The sequence below is a fragment of the Erinaceus europaeus genome, chromosome 3, assembly GCF_950295315.1.
Source record: "Erinaceus europaeus chromosome 3, mEriEur2.1, whole genome shotgun sequence".
In the NCBI taxonomy this organism is placed as follows: domain Eukaryota; kingdom Metazoa; phylum Chordata; class Mammalia; order Eulipotyphla; family Erinaceidae; genus Erinaceus; species Erinaceus europaeus.
In genome coordinates, this window is record NC_080164.1 from 120,583,821 (window position 1) to 120,602,935 (window position 19,115).

Genomic DNA, 19,115 nt, shown 5'->3' on the forward strand with positions numbered 1-19,115 from the left:
AACTATGCTTGAAAAGTTGAGGCGAGGTAAATGCATGCATTCCCCGGCAGTAGCACATGGCATGAAGCATAAGGACCTGCCTAAGTATCCTTATTCAAGACCCCAGCTCCCCACCTGCAGGGCGGGGGGGTCGCTTCACAAGCAGTGAAACAGGTATACTGGTGTCTATTTTTCTCTCCCCCTCTCTGTCTTCCCCTCCTCTCTTGATTTCTTTCTGTCCTATCCAACAACAGCAATGACAACAATAACAAGGGTAACAACAAAGGCAACAAAATGGGAAAAATGGCCTCCAGGAGCAGTGGATTCCTATTGCAGGCACCAGGCCCTAGCAATAACCCTGGAGGCAAAAGAAAAGAAGGAGGAGAAGGAGGAGGGGGAGGAGAGGGAGGAGGGGGAGGGAGGGGAGGAGGGGGAGGAGGGGGAGGAGGAGGGGGGAGGGGAGAGAGGGAGGGGGGAGAGGGGGAGGGGGAGGGGAGAGGGAGGAGTACTTAGGGTGCAATGAACATCAGATTATACATTTAAGTTGCAGAAGAAATAACTAGAGAACTAGGAGTACAGGAATAAATATTATTTAAAACGAATCCAAACACAGCAAAAAAAAATAATACTGTTGAACAAAGCACTTATAAGCAGTAGATAACTATGTAAAATGAAGTCATGGAAGGCAGAAGTGAAAAAGAAAAAAAATATTTGAAAAAATAATGAGTGGAGGGCCAAGCTGTGGTGCACCAAACTGAAGGACTGGGTTATTATTATTATTGTCTTTATTTACTGGATAGAGATAGGCAGAATTCAAGAGGGAAGTGGGTTATAGAGAGGGAGATAGACAAGCTGTGAAGCAGCTCTGCAGGTGTCTTTCTCTCTCCCTCTGTATCTCCCTTCTCAACTCAATTTCTCTTTGTCCTGTCAAATAAAAGAGAAAAAAAAAAAAAACTAGAAGAAATGGCCACTAAGAGCAGTGAATTCATAGTGGTAGCACCAAATCCCAGAAATAACCCTGGGAGCAATAAAGAAGGAAGGGAGGAAGGATAGAAGGATGGAAGGATGGAAGGAAGGAAAAAGAAAAAAAAATACTGTAAACCTACAATTACAAGAAAATAAAGCTAAAAAACACATACATAAAAATAGCCACAGTGAGACACATCATAATTCAGTAACTCAAACCAGTGACAAAGAAAATAAATCTTACAAGCAGAGAAAACAGATTCATTATGTACAGAGCAAAAATAAGGAAGACTGAAGGATTCCTGTAAAGAAAACAGATATAACTGAAGTGTAGTGATGAGTGACAGATTAATTTGCCGTAAGTCTAGATGCCTTTCAGTGAAATGTGATTTTTTTTAAAGTCACAGCAAAAGGTAAAGTTCTATTTCAAAGCTTCAACTAGAACTTTGTTTCATTTGTCACCATGCCAGTTGCTGCTCTTGCAGTCTACAATTTACTGCCAACAAACATGCCCTTTGTATTTCAATTTCTGTGTGCTCAGAGTGACTAAGGTCAATTTTATTCTGTGTAAAAAGGTAGTGTCATAAGAATCATATTATCTATTCAGTTTCTGATTTTTATTTTCCTTATTTCTTCAAGATTTGATTACCATTAAGTATTTGTACAGTCTAGTACAAATATGACTTCCCCAAAAGAATTCCTACGAAAGAATCTGACAATGGTCCATGGCTATCCTATGATTTCTGCTTTTGTGGACAACTGGGAAAAGGTTGAGCAGTTTCATAGTAGGCCAGATGATATCATTATAGTCACTTATCCCAAGTCAGGTAAGTTGTGTGGCCTGACAATACTCTTCTGAATTTAACCTTTATTTCCAAAAAAAAAAAAAAAAAAAAAACCTGTTTTCTCTACAAAGTAATTATTCTCCTAGACAAATTTAACCTGTCTTCAAGCTAATACCATCCTAAATCAATATTTCTGTCAGTCTAGTAATCAACTTTTAGTGTTTTAAAATGAGCACTTGGCTCATAGGAAGGGAAATTCAACTGAATTAAATTTCTTAAGATGGCAGACTTTTAAAAAATCTTTTTATTATCTTATTTATCGGATAGAGACAGCCAGAAATCAAGAGGGGAGTGGGTTATAGAGAGGGAGAGAGAGACAAAGAGACACCTGCAGCATTGCTTCACCACTTGTGAAGCTTTTCCCCTGCAGCTGGGGACTGGGGCTCGAACCTGGATCCTTGCACATTGTAACATGTGCACTCAACCAGGCACACCATCATCCAGTCCCAGATGGCAGACTTTCAATAGTAAAAGGGAGTAGCGAATAGAACACAGGACTTGCTTGTCTGAGACTACAGATTCTATCCCCTTAGATGCATGTACTAGAGTGGTTCTCTGGCTTCTCTCATTTGTTCTGTCTCTCACACAACTCTCTATTGCCTATAAATAAGTAAAAATGAATTCTTAAAAAAATACCTCAAAAGATAGCAAGCATCCAATAAATATTTGCCTCCCTCCCCAGATTTGGGAGATGCTTATGAAAGAACATTGCCTTTCCCACCAGGTACTACTTGGATCAGTGAAATTGTGGATATGGTTCTACATGATGGAGACATTGAAAAATGTAAGCGAGATGTTATTACTGTTAAAGTTCCAATGCTTGAAATGTCTCTCCCTGGACTAAGAACTTCAGGTAATTTTAATTCTCCTGGGGATTATCATTTTGTAGTATACTTTACATAGCTTATTACTCATTGTATCTGTGATCTATTCTAAGATTGGGATAAATTTGGTAACAAAAATAGTAGTTACCGCATAACCAAAGAATTAGGAGAAATTGTGTAGGTCATTAAATATAGTTATGATAGTAAACACTTAACTGTAAAAAAGCTAATAATTTGCATTTATAGTATTAAAAGGTGTATTTGGTTTCATTAACTTTTTCATTAGTGATTTAATAATGATTAACGAGATTGTAAGGTAACAGGCATTCAATTCCATACAGTTTCTACCGTCTGAGTTCCATATCCCATCTTCTCCATCCCTATTTATCCCTCTGGGAGTATGGACCAAAATTCTTTATGGGTTGTAGAAGATGAAAGGTCTGACTTCTGTAATTGCTTCTCCACTTAACATGGATGTTGGCAGGTTGATGCATACCCCTAGCCTGTTTCCATCTTTCCCTAGTGAGATAGGGCTCTCGAGAAGTAAGATTCCAGGACTCATTAGTGAGGTCATATGCCCAGGGAAGTCAGGATGGTGTCATGGTAGCATCTGCGACTTGGTGATGCTCAGCTCTCCATTGCCTTTTTCAACACCATTTTGCCAATTTATAGATGAGCTGTAATATCCCACCATTCTCTTTGTCCTCTCCTTTACAGTTTTTCTCCTACTGGCCTGAAAATACAGCTATTTAGAATTGCCAGGATTTGGAGGGGGGGGGTTTGTTTGTTTTGTTTTTTGAGGAGAGTCAACCTAGGTGCTGTCTTTCTTTTTGCAGCCATCTTGACTTTCTCATTAATTTTTTTTGTGGGATTTGGCAGATTAGAGCAAAAAAACATTTAGACTATTGTTGTAGTTAAGTAAAAACATGGAGAATTACCAGTTCTTCTTAAAACATAATGCTATTAATGCAATTCATTTGCCATTCCCCCAATTTTATTTGGTAGTTCTAAAGTAAAAAAAAAAAAAAGACTAGTAAATTAGATGTCCTATTCCCAACAAGCTTACAATAACATGATGTCTAGCAATGTGTGAATACTGTCTGTATTGTGTGTCTAAAAATAGGACTCTATGAGGGAAAACAGCTGCACACATGTCAAGTCACAAACCCTACTCAATGAGCTAGTTCTCCAGCCTAAAACTTCTGGTTCTTAAGTTAGTTTATTTTATTCTAAGCACAGTAGAAGGTTATAAAAATTTTAAACAAAGAAGACTTCTACTTTATATGTTTGCCCCGGCCTGCGGGGTCTATCAACGGAGACCTAGGGTAGGGGGCAAGAGAATGAAGGAAACAAGAGACACAAAGAACGAGCAAGACAGGAGGTCTGATCAAGCTCTAAAAATTTTATTTTGCAGCCACAATATAAGCACAAGCAATGCGGAAGTTTTGCTAAGGCAGTGGGGGAGGGAGGTGGGTGAGCACTTTCCAAACAGCTAGATGGTAATCTCAGTTCCAATGGTCGGAATGTCCGCACTACCTATAAATGTTTTTACCGGCTACTTTCAGGATGTTTTGTAACTTTCTATATGAGAGACTTAGCTAAGGCCTTGGCCCCCGGCATATTTTAATTTTGTTAGTGCTTTAATATTGATTTACAAAATTATGAGATAACAGTGGTATAATTCCACACCATTCCCACCACTGGAATTCTGTGTCCCCAGTCCCTCCACTAAAAACTGCAATAGTTCTCTGAAGGCCACAGATGGGGTTGACTTATTATTTCTATATTCTTTATTGTTGTAGTTGCTGTTAAATATATAGGCCTTACTGAGAGCTTGTGGAGATGGAGTTGGGATGTAGTAAAAATATGTCTTGGACTTAGTGATGAGCCTCATAAGAAATATGAGTGACAAAACAATGAAAAATGACTCCCGAGATTTTATTTTTAAAATAGTTTTATTCATTTATTATTGAATAGAGGCAGAGAAATTCAGAAGGAAGGGGAAGAGAGAAAGAAGAGAGAGAGAGAGAGACCTGCAACCCTGCTTCATCATTTATGAAGCTTTCCCCCTACAGGTGGGGACCAGGGGCTTGAACCTGGGTCCTTGCACACTATAATCTGTGCACTTAACCAGCTGTGCCACTGCCTGCCGCCTCTCCCAAGATTTTATTTTTAGTCATTCAAGTATACATGACTGATTAATGACGACTGAATGATGTGGAAAATTGTTGGGAAGAGATAAACTAGGATAGAATTTTTAATAACTTTGTGTGGAATATTGAAAAACCAGCTAGTGTCTTTTATATCAAGTAGAAATGATGATAGTTGAAATTTTGTGAATATTATTCATTGGGAAATCTTCACCATCATGAAACACTGGAATCAATAGGGTCAGTGAAGGAAAGTCTATAGAGGTTCAAGTGTCCATTCCCCACCTGGGGAGAAGCTTCACAAGTGGTGAAACAGTGTTCATTTTTCTTTCTTTCTCTAGTGTCCCTTCTAGTTCTCCCCTTCTGTCTCTCTCTATACCTGTCCAAAACAAATAAATATATATAAAATTATTTTTTAAAAACAAATTACTACTGGGAATATGAGATGTAAAGATCAAAGGATAATAGTAAGTATGTAAGCAGACCAACTTAAAAAACAATATTTAAATTCACTCCCCCACTGGACCAAGGTATTTCCATGTATAGTAGGACCAAATGAGAGGTTGTCATTCATTTTGTGTGGTTGCCTGAAGTCAGTGACTAGATGCTAAGACATGAGACTACAGTATTATTCTCAAATGAACAGAAGAATTAGTTAAGACTCAGAGTCAAAGGAAAACAAAATGAAAAAGTAATAGAATGGAAATAATTATAGAGAGAGTAATCAAAGACAGGGAGAAACAGAGATTGGTAGTGGGGTCAGCCTTACAGCACTGCTGAAGTGTTCCAGGAGATGAAAGAGGGTAAACAGATTCAAGCCAGCCTACATATGGCACCTAGAAGAGTTACCACATTTTCCAGCAATCAGTTTGTGCATGCAAAGGGTTAAGTTAAAATATCTTGTATGGGAAAACTATTATAAGGATTATAACAGCTCTTATAAAAGTTAATAGTTAACTACATTTTGTTTAATGTAAGTATGACTGTACTTTGCATAAAGTATACTTATACCAAAAGATGTCTGCTGTTTAAACTCAAATTTAACTGGAATTCCTGCATACCTATTTCTTAAGCCGCCTGCACTGGTAATTCTAATACAGCTGGATACCATGTACTGTTCTTCACATAGCATTCATTGGTAAACAAAGAATTTATGGGATCTTTTTTTTTTAAAAAAATTTTATTTATTTATTAGATATATATAGAGAGAGAAGTTGAGAGGAAGGGGGAATTAGAGAGGGAGAGAGACAGTGAGCCACCTGTTGCCCTGCTTCACCATTTGTGAAGCCTTCCCCTTACAGATGAGGACCAGAGACTTGAACCTAGGTCCTTGTACATTGTAATGTGTGTGTTTAACCAGGTGCACAACTGCCTGGCCCCATCTATGGGATCTTTTTTCCTGTGTGTAGGTTTGGGATAAGGATGGGAAAGAGGCATGAGAAATGATAAGCAGGGCAGGGGTAGATAGCATAATGGTTATGCAAAGTGAATCTCATGCCTGAGATTCCAAAGTTCCAGATTCAGTATGCCCCCCCCCCACACACACACCCTTCTGCTCCTCCATAAGCCAGAGCTGATCAATACTCTGATAAATAAAAAAAGTATAAAAAAGTATCAATCATGTATGAGGAATGACAAGCAAATATGATGTTGCCCAGGGTAAGTGTCATATAGAATATTTAGAAAGGATATTTTAATACAAAGAGAATGAACAACTTAGCAATGCAAACTTTTATTGTAAAAATTGACAAAGCCAATGAAACTAACTTCAGAATACATGTGCTTAGCTACTGCCTTTTAAAATAGAATAGAATTGCTATGAAGTATAGGATGACTTTAAAATGCAGCACTGTTTTGAATGAGTGAATCACGTACAGTTTTGTGTAGGTGTAGCTTTATATGCAAAAGGTAGGAAGGTGATGTAGGATTAGAATCTGGATGTTAAACTGGGTATAAGTAATATTGTGGGGAAAAAGTCTCAGACTTTATTCGAAGTGAAATTTAAAGGAGGACACAAGGATAGTTATGATTTAGGGTTAGGTGATATTTTAAAAAGCAACATTACTATTAGCAGATATGTCTGGGATATGATAAAGTCCCATACTGCACTGGAGAAAGCATCAGTGCCATGGTGTCTTGCCTGCCTTCTCTATTTCTCTCTGTCTCTGTTTTTCTTTTCCCCCTAACATATTTGCCCAAAACAGTGAAGCACTAGCAACAATAACAACGAATAGTTAATAGGGTTCATCAAAATCTTTAGTCCATGTCAGAAATTCTCTTAGTTTACCTTTACCCTAAAAGCTACTTTAAATCAGTTCAAGTCATTTAAATAGTAAATTCATATATCACTTTACAAAAACTAAATTTGAAACTGAGCTGTGCAAAGTGTTATCTGTATATCTTTGGAGAATGTAACAAGTAAAATATATCATATCAACATCTAAAGATTATAGTAATTTTCCTTTTGCCTATTTTTACATACCTGTGAGAGATATAAGACACATAAAAGGAATTATGAAAATGTATACAGATAAAAAGAACATTATACTTCAGTTGCTGACAGAAAGTGATAGTGCTACTAAAATGACTACTTACCATTATATCTTCTACATATAGACAATTATAAATAGTTCTTTAATAATTGATGAGCATGGGGAGTCGGGCGGTAGCGCAGTGGGTTAAACGCAGGTGGCGCAAAGTGCAAGGACCAGCATAAGGATCCAGGTTCCAGCCTCTAGCTCCCCACCTGCAGGGGAGTCGCTTCACAAGCGGTGAAGCAGGTTTGCAGGTGTCTGTCTTTCTCTCCCCCTCTCTGTCTTCCCCTCCTCTCTCCGTTTCTCTCTGTCCTATCCAACAATGATGACATCAATAACTATAACAATAAAACAACAAGGGCAACAAAAGAGAATGAATAAATAAATATTTTTAAAAAATAATTAATGAGCATGACAAAACTCAACATAGCTATTCCTAGTTTTGAATGTGGACAAAGTGAAACTCTGGGGTATTTTATAATATTTATATATGTATAATCAAAATATATATTTATTTATAATTATAATGATTAAACATTCAAAGCCAATGGAACTAATCTCAGAATCTGTATTCTTAGCTATTACTCAGGATTGCCTTTGAAAACAGAGATAAATAATGTCTACTTCAAAATGCAGCAGACTCATGAGCTTTTCAAAATTTCTTTACAAGTCAGTTGAGCAAATCAAGAATATAGGTCCCTTGGAAACTAAATTTCTCTGTATGCAAAATTTCCTAGGTGTAGAACAATTAGAGAAGAATCCATCACCTAGGGTTGTGAAGACACATCTGCCAACTGATCTTCTACCTACATCTTTCTGGGAGAACAACTGCAAGGTACACTATAGATTGTGAGTTTATTTGCAAATGTATCCCCATCCATTAAATCACTCAGTTCATTGCTTAGATATTCCATTTGCTTATTGATATGATAGCTGGACTGTGCAAGAAAATGCAGATATTCTAGTTTAAACCACATACTCAAATTTGTCCAATTAAAGTAGAACATGGATGTCCATCCTAGTACATTATTGTTATCTTTTTTCATTAGCTGTCTCTAGACATTCTGGACCTCTCTGAGAACTCACTGTAAGGATTTCAGTGAATGTCTGACAAAAGTCTCCAATGAACCATTTGAACCAAAAGTCTCCAATGAACCAGTAGTTGCTGTGGGGAATTTGGGATTTTACATTTGGGATTCAGTCTCTTCAATAATTATGGTGCTAATCAGATTATCTCAGTTTGTGCGACTTTTGTTAATTTATAAAGAGTGAAAGGAATTCTAGGTGGTTTAAAACATTGCCTTCTAAGTCTTTATTTCAACATAGTACTTTCCACAGGGATTATCCTTAGTTTTAGAATAATTTCAGGTACACAGAAAAATTTGAGAAGGGAGAGCAATTAGCTACAAATCCCCTGCCTCCACATTTTCATAGACCCTCCCCCCATTATGAACATCTTCTATCAAAATGCTGTTACTACAAATTATGAGATCACTTTAATACACAATTACCATTCAAAATCCTAGATAATATCAAAATTCACCATTGGTGTTGTACAACATAGGGGGCTGGACAAATATATGACATAGAAAAACTACTATAGTAACATACAGAGTAATTTCATGATGAAAAATCTTCTATGCACCACCATTCTTTCCTTTTCTCTATAGCTATGGAAAGCTCTGATCATTTTCTTTTCTCACAGTTTTGCCCTTTCAGAATATTGTATATCAGATGAGATTGGGTGTGTTCAGCATGGTATTTTCAGACTAGATTATCCCACTTAGTAATGTGTATTTAAAAGTCCTTCATGCCTTTCCCTAGCTTATGAATTCATTATTTTTTAAGCAATGAGTAATATTTCATTATCTGGATAAGAAACATTTTATTTATTTGCCTAAAATTTATATGCTCACAACTTTTGGAAGCTATAAATATGACAATTGCCGTATATTTGCAGCTTTTTCCCATGGAAACATATTTTTACCTCTTTTGAATAATTCTCAGATAGAAATGTAGTTGGATTACATAGTAATAGTACAAAGTGACTGCTATTTTGTAATCCCAGCAGCAATGAATAGGATCCACGCCCTCACTAGAATTTAGTGTTGTCAGAATTCTGGATTTAAATCCTTTCAATCAGGTTTTTCCCTGATTCATTTTGTGAGTCCTGAATCACATGAGGTGGAATTAGATTTTATACTCCTAATGCTCATGTAGTAGTTGTAAGATTTCTCATGATACTTTTTTTCTTCTTGATCTTAGATCTTGGCTTCTATTTCTTTGTCAATATTTTAAATATTAATTTAGTTGTCTTGGGGGGATGGGCTGGTGCTGGCGCACCCCGTTAAGTGCAGCATATCGTGCTATCCAGGACCAGGTTAGAGTCCCTGTTCCCCACCTGCAGCAGGGAAGCTTTATGAGTGGTGCAGCAGGTCTACAGCTGTCTGTCTTTCTCTTTCCCTCTCTATCTTCCCCTCCACTCTCAATTGCTCTCTGTCCTATAGAATAAAATAGAAAATTAGAGGGAAAAAAAAGGAAAAAAGTGGCCACCAGGAGTGGTGGATTCCTAGTGTTGGCACCAAGCCCCAGCTGATGATCACCCTGGTGGCAATATAAACAAACAAATAACTATTGGTTTTTGTTTGTTTAATTTCTCCCAATGCTTTCCTACTTTATGTTTTCATGAACTTCAAACCTCTCGTTTTACCAGTCTATAGGTCATTTTTTCCTTAAATAAAATGCCTCCTATTTGATTTTCTTCCTCCTCACATTACAGATGATTTATCTGGCTCGAAATGCCAAGGATGTTGCAGTCTCATTTTACCATTTTGACTTAATGAATAATTTAGAACCTTTCCCTGGTACCTGGGGACAATATCTGGAGAGATTTATAACTGGAAATGGTAGGTATACCTTGACTTAAAATTAGTAAGTAATCGTGTTCTTTTGAGTTAATTTTATACTTAATAATATTATTAAATATGACCATTATACTTCTTATTTCAAAACATTTACTTTCCTATTAGTGATAAATAAATGCATTTAAACATAATTCCAAAAATCAAATCAAATATATGTAATATTTTACCTAATAGTTTATCTAATATTTTATATATTATATATATAAATATATAATATACTTTTATATTATATATTTAATATATCTAATATTTTGCCTAATATTTTATCTACTATTTTATATCTAATATTTTAATATAAGAAATATGTTAGCCTGACTTTATTTGCTTAGTGAATAAATTTTCTTTTTTTTTTCCATTGTCACTTCTCCCCTTGAATATATTTTCAAAACTCTTTTCACTTGATAGAAATCCATTCTGTATCCCTGCTCACAGTTGTTTAACTTACACTGACATTTATTTAGAAATGATATACAAATATTTAGAGAATTGAGATAAATACTTGAAATGAGGACTTTGTAAAAGAAAAGTTTCCCTCTTTGTGAAGCTAAATGTAATCCGTTGGAAACCAATATATTCCTATTTGAAATGCTGATTTGTACTTTGCATTTTTTCTAATTTGATTACATATACGTTCTGACTATTTAAATAACTGGTCTTATGTTCTCAGTTCTGTTGCTTACTAACTTCTACAAACTGTTAATATAAATTGACTCGTTCAGAAAGAAATCTTTATTTGATGGATATTTTTTGGAAGTAGACTTTTCCTTTTGTTATAGTGGCCTATGGTTCCTGGTTTAATCATGTTAAGAGCTGGTGGAAGAAAAAGCAAGAACATCCAATACTTTTCTTATACTATGAAGATCTGAAAGAGGTAAAATGGTAAAAATTCATTCTGAGTAATCTCCATAATTCTGACATAAAGACATTGATTTTCATATTTCAACTTAGTCTATGGTATCCAATTTATGTAAGTGTTTCAGTCTAGACTTTATGCTTATTTATCAAAATATTGTTAAGGTCATTAATGACTTTTGATTTTAAAATCAATGACTCATTTTAATCTTTTTCTTTAACATTTTACTTTAGTTACTTTTTTCTTTTGGAAATCCTGTCCTCCATTTTTACTGGGCTACCTTAGTTTCAAGGTTTTTCTATATATCTATCAGAGATAATTATTAATTAGCTGCGTGTTTGTTGATGATTTTTTTTCATTTAATGTAAATGAAAAGGAGAGAAAGAAAGCAGTACTCTGGCCAAATACAGTGTTAAGGGTCAAAGCTGAACTCAGGTTTGCAAAGCATTCATCCTACCCACTGAGTCCCCTCCCTCACAGCTAATATGCATTATTTAAGGTGCACATATTTGAAATTCTCCATGAATTTACTATTTTGCATTTAAATTCCGTTATCAAAATCAAGAAGAGAATTTGGTTAGAACTGAAAAATAAAAGCAGGAAGTATAAAAATGATATGGGGCTTCCTAAAATGAGCTAGCACTGCTTGAATCTGGTTACAAACTAAGCTTAACATAGCAGATGTTATTTTCTCTAAACATTGCAAACATATTATTTCATATACTCATATTATTATTATTATTATTATTATTATTTTAGATAGAAGCAAAGAAAAAGGAAGTGAGATCACAGCACTGAAGCTTTCTTCAACGCATTGGGCACCAGGCTCAAACCTGGGTGCACAGCTGGCAAAGCAGCATATGCTCTGCCAGTGAGATATACTTCTCCAGCCTGCAAGATTTACTGTTATTTTATCTATGCCTTGTATATCAACTAAAAATATCATAATTTGGATCAGAGAAGTATTCCTGCTTTACTGCTGTGAAACATTTTTTTCCACCGTCAAGAATGAAAATTCTAAGACCAAAAATTCATTACATAACTAAATACCGAGTACAGTCAAAACCAAAGAACGGCAAAATATAAAGAGAAGGAAAAATTATAAATGTGTGGTTTTATCGCTACGCTAATAATGTACTTTGTTTACTGTTTCTTGGCTTTCTCTGTCTACTGCTAGAATCCAAAGCAGGAAATCAAAAAGATTGTTAAATTCCTAGAGAAGAACCTGAATGAAGAAGCTATCGATAAGATTGTCCTTCATACTTCCTTTGAAATGATGAAGGATAACCCTTTGGTGAATTACACACATATACCAAACGCAGTTATGGATCACAGCAAATCCCCCTTTATGCGTAAAGGTGAATATTTTGATGAGCTTAATTACCTTTTTTTTAAAAAAAAGATTTAATTATTATGTTTATTTATTTATGGATAGAGACAGTCAGAAATCGAGAGGGAAAGGGGTGGTAGAGAGGGAGAGAGACAGAGAGACACCTGTAACCCTGCTTTACCACTCACAAAGCTTTCCCACTGCAGGTGGAAACGGGGTTCAAACACCGGCCCTTGCGCATTGTAACCTGTGCACTCAACCAGGTCTTCCACCACCGGGCCCTTAAGCTTAATTACCTTTTTATTTTCTTATGAATTACTTGAAATCTGGAATGAGTATTGTGATCTCTATCCAGTCACTTTATTCATCTGTAAAACAACACTGAAAACACCGTGGTTATATTAGAAATTATTATATGTTAAACAGTTATTATGTATTCACCTTATGTGTTCAATAAATATCTCATCTATTTAGTCTGCTAAAGAGGAGTAGTTTTGATAGTTTTGATATGTCATTACCAATTCGTTATTCCTAGGTCTCAAATTTTGTGTAAGTCAAGATAGTGTTTCTCTTGCAGAAACGTTGGTGGCATAGTGGTGAGCATAGCTGCCTTATAAGAGTTTTCCCTTTTCCGCAGTGATAAGATCTTTCGGAGAGACAGATTCACTTAGAGAAGTGAATTTTTAATTTTTTAACTTTACAGGAAGTTTTTCTCTCTAAAATATGAAGCATGGAATCAAAATTTAACCTGAACTATAATAAAGAATATGACATTCACTGTTAAACTATAGATTCATTTATGCTGAAGTAAACCTTTTATATTACAGTTTACTGAATGATTTTTTTTTTGCCAGAACCGGACTTTGTAATATAATAGTGTATTGAGAAAACTACTAATTAAATTCAAGAAACTACCCAATTAATAATGCCATCATCTTTTTTCAGTATTCTCTATTAACTGGAACAAAAGGGATAGGATTTCACTCAGTGTTCTGAGAAGTAAACATAACCATAGAGATATGTTATTGTCATGAATATATTATTCAAAACTCTTGATTTTAAAACTATATGTATAGTTATTTTCTAAAATAGAATTCTCTATAGCTTACCAAAATTTAAATTACTCTTAATATTTTCAATTTGTTTCTATTTTCAAAAAAACCATACTTAAGTTTTCAAGATAATGTCCAGTGTCAGAAGGAAAAATTATTTTACTGTAAATAGCGCATTGTAAGCTTTTAAAAAATATTTTATTTGTTGGATTTGAATGAGAGAGATAAACCAGAGCACTGCTCAACTCTGGCATATGGTGGGGCTGGAGATTGAACCTGGGACCTCAGAGACTCAGGCATGAGTCTTTTTGCATAGCCTTTATGCAGTATCCCCAGCTCCATGAATTATAAGTTTAAACAAGGCTCTCTCTCTATCTCCTCCTGTCCCTCTCTCCCTCCCCCCCTCTCTTCTTCTCTCTTACACTCACATTTGCATTCTTCTTAGCAGGAAAATAAAAAATATCTTTATAAAAATAATTTTTAAAAAATGTCATTATACTGTATCATAAATGCAACTTCTAAAAGTGTTTTAATCTAGTCATATGGAAATTGATACTAGTTCATATTATTATATTAGAGAGGTAGATGAAACAAAATTCAGCAAAAGGGAGTATGTGTTAATCTAATAAACTAAAGTCCTTATGCATTCTCTGAAGTGGTAAAAAGCAGATGTTTGTTAGATAGATCCAAGGTTAATCTGAGCTGTCCCTCTCCCTTTATCTCTCTATAAATTTGCATTAATTAACTTGTCAATGTGTTGGGAAGAATTGCACTAAACAAAATACAATCATCTAGAATAGTTTTTACTACAAATAATAAATGCAAAATTATAATTCTTATTAGTCTATTAGAGATTTACCTATATGATTTATTCATTCATCCACTCAACAAACATGGAAAGAATATTTATTCCTTTGCTAGCTCACATTTCGGAAAAGTTCTCCATGTACACCTCTGTGGAACCTGTTTTTTTTTTTTTAGAACTTGTAAGGGTGTATAATGGGTGAATCTACCTCAAAAAGTTCATTTTGTAATTTTTAAAATATTTATTTATTTTATTTATTCCCTTTTGTTGCCCTTGTTGTTATTATTGTTGTTGTTATTGATGTCGTCATTGTTGGATAGGACAGAGAAGACTGGAGAGAGGAGGGAAAGACAGAGAGGAGGAGAAAAAGATAGACACCTCTTTCACCGCTTGTTGAGTCAATGCTCCTGCAGATGGAGAGCCGGAGCCCGGAGCTCCAATCAAGATCCTTACTCCAGTCTTTGAGCTTCGCACCACTTGAGCTTAACCCACTGCGCCACCCCCCCCCCATTTTGTAATCTTAATCCATGCAGATAGATAGATGCAGAAAAAAGACAGGAACAAAGAAAGGATAGATGATGTCCAATATTTACATTTATGTTCCAAATGAACACTGATATCAAAATTTTATTTTTTAAAGATGACTTAAAATATTTTGAGTTTTATTTTAACCACAGTTTCCTCTGTATAAATAAGGTATAAAATAAATTATGTGAATTTAGGAGAAACGTATACTTCAAATATCAGTATCCTCATCCACATTGAATAAATTCTGTTTTCTATTTTATAGTACAGTTGTGATGATAATCAAGATTTAAAAGAACCTCATGAAATATATTTATATATATATATATGTATATATATATATATATATATATATTCTGACAAGTAATCTAGGTGACCATGTTACCCAGGACAATTAAGGAATCTGCTTGGAAACTATTTAACAGTCTATAATTTATATAAGAAATTTAATCCTGGGGCAGGGGTAAATATCATAATGGTTATGCAAAGAGACTCTCGTACCTGAGCCTCCAAAGTCCCAGGTTCAGTCCCCTGCACCACCATAAACCAGAGCAGAGCAGTGCTCTGGTAAAAAAATAAAATAAATAAATAAATAAATAATCCTCCAAATTTTTTTAAGTCATTCTCTGTTTAGTGGTAAACCACCTCTCTAGAAAGACAAAGGAAGTGTTTAAGTGTTCAAATATAAATTAAGTCTTCCTTTAATAGTATGTCTAACATCTGTGTATTAAATTTTTTCTTATAATGGAAATATCTGAGTCTTTCATGTTATCTCTTTTATTATTTCTAGGGATTACAGGTGATTGGAAGAATTACTTCACAGTGACTCAAAATGAGAAATTTGATGACATTTACAAGACAGAAATGTCTGGAATTGCCCTTCAGTTTAGAACAGAGATTTAAAGAGGTTTAGTCATTTTATTGTTGAGTTTTGTGTGGTTTTTTTATTTTACCATTTTTTTAAATTTTTTTATTTTTTCCCTTTTGTTGCCCTTTTGTTTACCGTTGTTGTTATTGCTTTTGTTGCTGTTGGATAGGACAGAAAGAAATGGAGAGAGGAGGGGAGCGAAGGAGGGGGAGAGAAAGACAGACACCTGCAGACCTGCTTTACTATCTGTGAAGCGAACCCCCTGCACGTGGGGAGCCGGTAGCTCGAACTCGAATCCTTAGCTGGTCCTTGTGCTTCGCACTATGTGCGCTTAACCTGTTGTGTCACCGCCCGACCCATTTTATTTCATTTTATTAAGAGGATAACTGAACAGACAATCCACCTCTGAGGAGATACACATAGCCAACAGTAACACAAAAAATGCTCATTATCACACACAAAAAAATGCTCATTATCATAGAATTGCAAATCGAAACCACCACGAGATACTTCACATCACTAAGAAAGACCTACATCAAAAAGGTCAGAAACACAGCAACCCAGAAGATGGAGCAATCAGAACGGATGTTGGAATTTTAAAAATGAGGTAACAGATTGATCTCAGCATCACATGTGCCAGAGTGATCCTCTGCTTTTGTCCACCTTTGTCCCTTCTAAAAATAAATAAATAAATAAATAAATAATTGAACTAGAAACAAGTGCTGGTGAATGTATGGGGAAAAAGCAACACTTTTAAATTATTTGTGGGAATGAAGCTCTACGTTGTATTATACCTCCTCTCTCTATCTGAAAAAGTCAGCCTGGAGCAGCAGAGCTTCTAGTATTGACAATGAAAAGCAAGCAAAATAGATGGTTTAGTGTGTCACTCATCAGGTTCCAGTTTTGAAGATTTGTCAGATTACTAAAAAGTATAGCTACTATGTGATCCAAAAGTTCCACTCCTATATATCTACACTAAAAACGCAAAATCATCACCACTTTGAAAATACATCTGCACACCCATGTTCAGTGTAGAACAATTTACAGTAGCCAAAATTTGTAAACAACCCCAATACCTAATAGATGCTTGGATGAAGAATGTGTGGTGTCTCTTCTCAGTAGGATACTACTCAAGCATAAAAAAGGATGGAATCTTTCCTTTTGCTGCAACGTGGATGGAACCTGAGAGGGTGATGCTAAAAGATAATAGACCAGTGTTGTAGAGCCAGATGTTGTAGTGCGCGGCCGCAGAGAAGAGAGAGAGAGGGTCCGGAGCGAAGAGGAAACACAAATCTTTATTCGCGCTGGCACCTCAGAGTTGGGTGTTAGAGAAGCAGGTTGGGCCACGTGGAGGTAGAGAAAATGGTCGCCTCACGCAGTAACTTTTCCTGCGTCTGAACACCAGAGTGGAGCGCCCGCAAGAGAGCGAGGTGCGGAAAACGAAGGGTTCTTATAGGAGTGGCTTTCGCGAGAATGGGAAGGGGGAGGAAGTAACCATAGCACTCCAGGATAGGATGATAACTCCAGATATCACGGGGATATAGACAATGTCCTAAGGGCACAACATGGCTGAACAGGCACTCCGAGAATGTCCCAACTCTCCAGGGAACTAGCAGTAGCCTGAGGGAACAACATGGCAGATGTGACTGCTTTGGCACAATTTCCCAGCAGACCAGAAGGAAGATGAACACGGGGTGATCTCACTCATGTCCAATATAAAGAAACAAAGCAAAGAAATAATCAAAATCAAACAAAAATGAACCCAAAGATTCTAAAGCAGAACTGACTGAGGTCACTATAATGAGGGTAGAGGAATGAGGGAGGAATTTGGTACCTTGCTGATGGGCATGAAGTAGAGAAAGACACAATCTGATGAGATGTGAAAATTTGTCTCTGAAATGTACAGTCCTGTAGATTGACTTTATCTCAATAAAGTAAATAAGTTGGAGGTAAAAGTGTTTTGCAGATGCCTATCACAGAGAGTTAACAGATTGTTCTCATGTGTCAACAACATACTGGAAACCATTAACCTCCTAATAAAAAAAAAGTGAGAAAAGAAAATATCTATAAAGTATAAATAAATAAATAAATAAATAAATAAATAAATAAATAACAGCTTCAGAAACAAATCCAGGGGGAAAAAAGAAAGAAATGAGCTTCAGTTTATTGGAATGGGTGCAGGTTTGGACTTGGAAAGTCAGATTAATTTATAAGGGAGAGAATGTACTTTTAAAATTAATTTTTCAGAGTTGACAAGACATACAGTTTACTTGGAATGGTGCCTGGTCTGCCAAACCCAAGTTTGAGCCTGACCCCCAGCACACTGGAGGAAGTGCTGGTGTCTAGCACCACCACTACCACCACCAACCACCCCCACATCCTCTCCAACCCCCCATCCCCCACCCCAACCTGCCCACCTCCCTAGGCGTGGAGCAGTGAAGCCCCTGGTGATGACAATAACAAACAAGCAAAATGCCTTTTTCACAGTCACTAGACAGTTTTGCACTGTTAACTTTGATTTTCCAAATTCTCTGAAGTTAGGGCCAAATGTTATCTTTCTTTCTTTTCTTTTTCTTTTTTCTTTTTTTTTTGTAGGTTATCGCTGCCTTTGCCTAGACTCTTAATGACAAGAAAGAATCCTACTCATTTTCTTATATTATGATTTAGAAATACGTCCCTGTTAACATGACCCGCAAAATTGTTTGTACCCTGACACTATCTCTCCTAACTCTATCCCAATTCCCCTTTGTTGAAAACTTGACCCAGGACATACTGTTACACTCCTGTCTTCTGGGTTTCAAGTTGTTCCCTGAATCATAGCTTATCTTCTTTCATCACATCTATTTGTATAAAGTGGTAATGTCCCACATTATGTGGTTCAAACATTGAAAACGTGGCTGCTCTCCTTGATTATCTAAATCACTTCTTAGTTTTCTGAAGTAAAATACCTGTATTAGTCTCCTGCATGTTCTCTTTTTCTCCTGGGAACCAGAAATACTCTCTAAGTAACTGGACTGAGAGCTGGAATACTTTTCCTATGGAGTCTTCTTATAAATCAAGCACTCTAATTTCTGTGATGAAGCAAGGTCATCGTTTGAGACTGTTTATTTATTTTTTTATGAACAAATTCTGATCCAGTAATAGTACTTTCAATGTTCTAGATAAAATCATAATTGCTTCCCAAAGCTCTCAATCTGCTGTATAAGAGAAACTCAAGACTTTCACTATACCCTCAATATGTAGTCCCTCCTACATATTGAGCTAAGGTAATGGCTATCAACTTAGATTCTTCATTAGATGCTTCCACAGAACACTTGTTTTTCTTTTTTTATTCCAAAATGTTTATTTTCAGATTTCATTCTTTTGTTAGTGATTTATAAAATTGTAAGATAGAAGGGGAATAATTCCATGCAGTTCCTACCACCAGAATTCTGTGTCTTATCCCTTCCCATGGTCAGAA

The 19,115-nt window shown here is 35.8% G+C and overlaps 1 protein-coding gene across 1 annotated transcript; it reads left to right on the forward strand.

Moving 5' to 3' along the window:
* Positions 1-1,381: 1,381 nt before the first annotated feature.
* LOC103113921 (sulfotransferase 1B1) lies at positions 1,382-16,827 on the forward strand. The gene is made up of 7 exons (XM_007523527.3): positions 1,382-1,772; positions 2,515-2,643; positions 8,036-8,133; positions 10,078-10,204; positions 10,999-11,093; positions 12,253-12,433; positions 15,578-16,827. Exons 1-7 carry the CDS (start codon positions 1,625-1,627, stop codon positions 15,688-15,690), a joined length of 891 nt encoding a protein of 296 aa, XP_007523589.1. The 5' UTR covers positions 1,382-1,624; the 3' UTR covers positions 15,691-16,827.
* Positions 16,828-19,115: the final 2,288 nt, after the last annotated feature.

Coding starts and splice junctions, on each gene's coding strand:
- LOC103113921 (XM_007523527.3), top strand. CDS start 1,625: ATGACTTCCCCAAAAGAATTCCTACGAAAGAATCTGACAATGGTCCAT. Junction 10,205..10,998: donor GAGATTTATAACTGGAAATG/GTAGGTATACCT, acceptor CTTTTGTTATAG/TGGCCTATGGTTCCTGGTTT. Junction 12,434..15,577: donor ATCCCCCTTTATGCGTAAAG/GTGAATATTTTG, acceptor TATTATTTCTAG/GGATTACAGGTGATTGGAAG.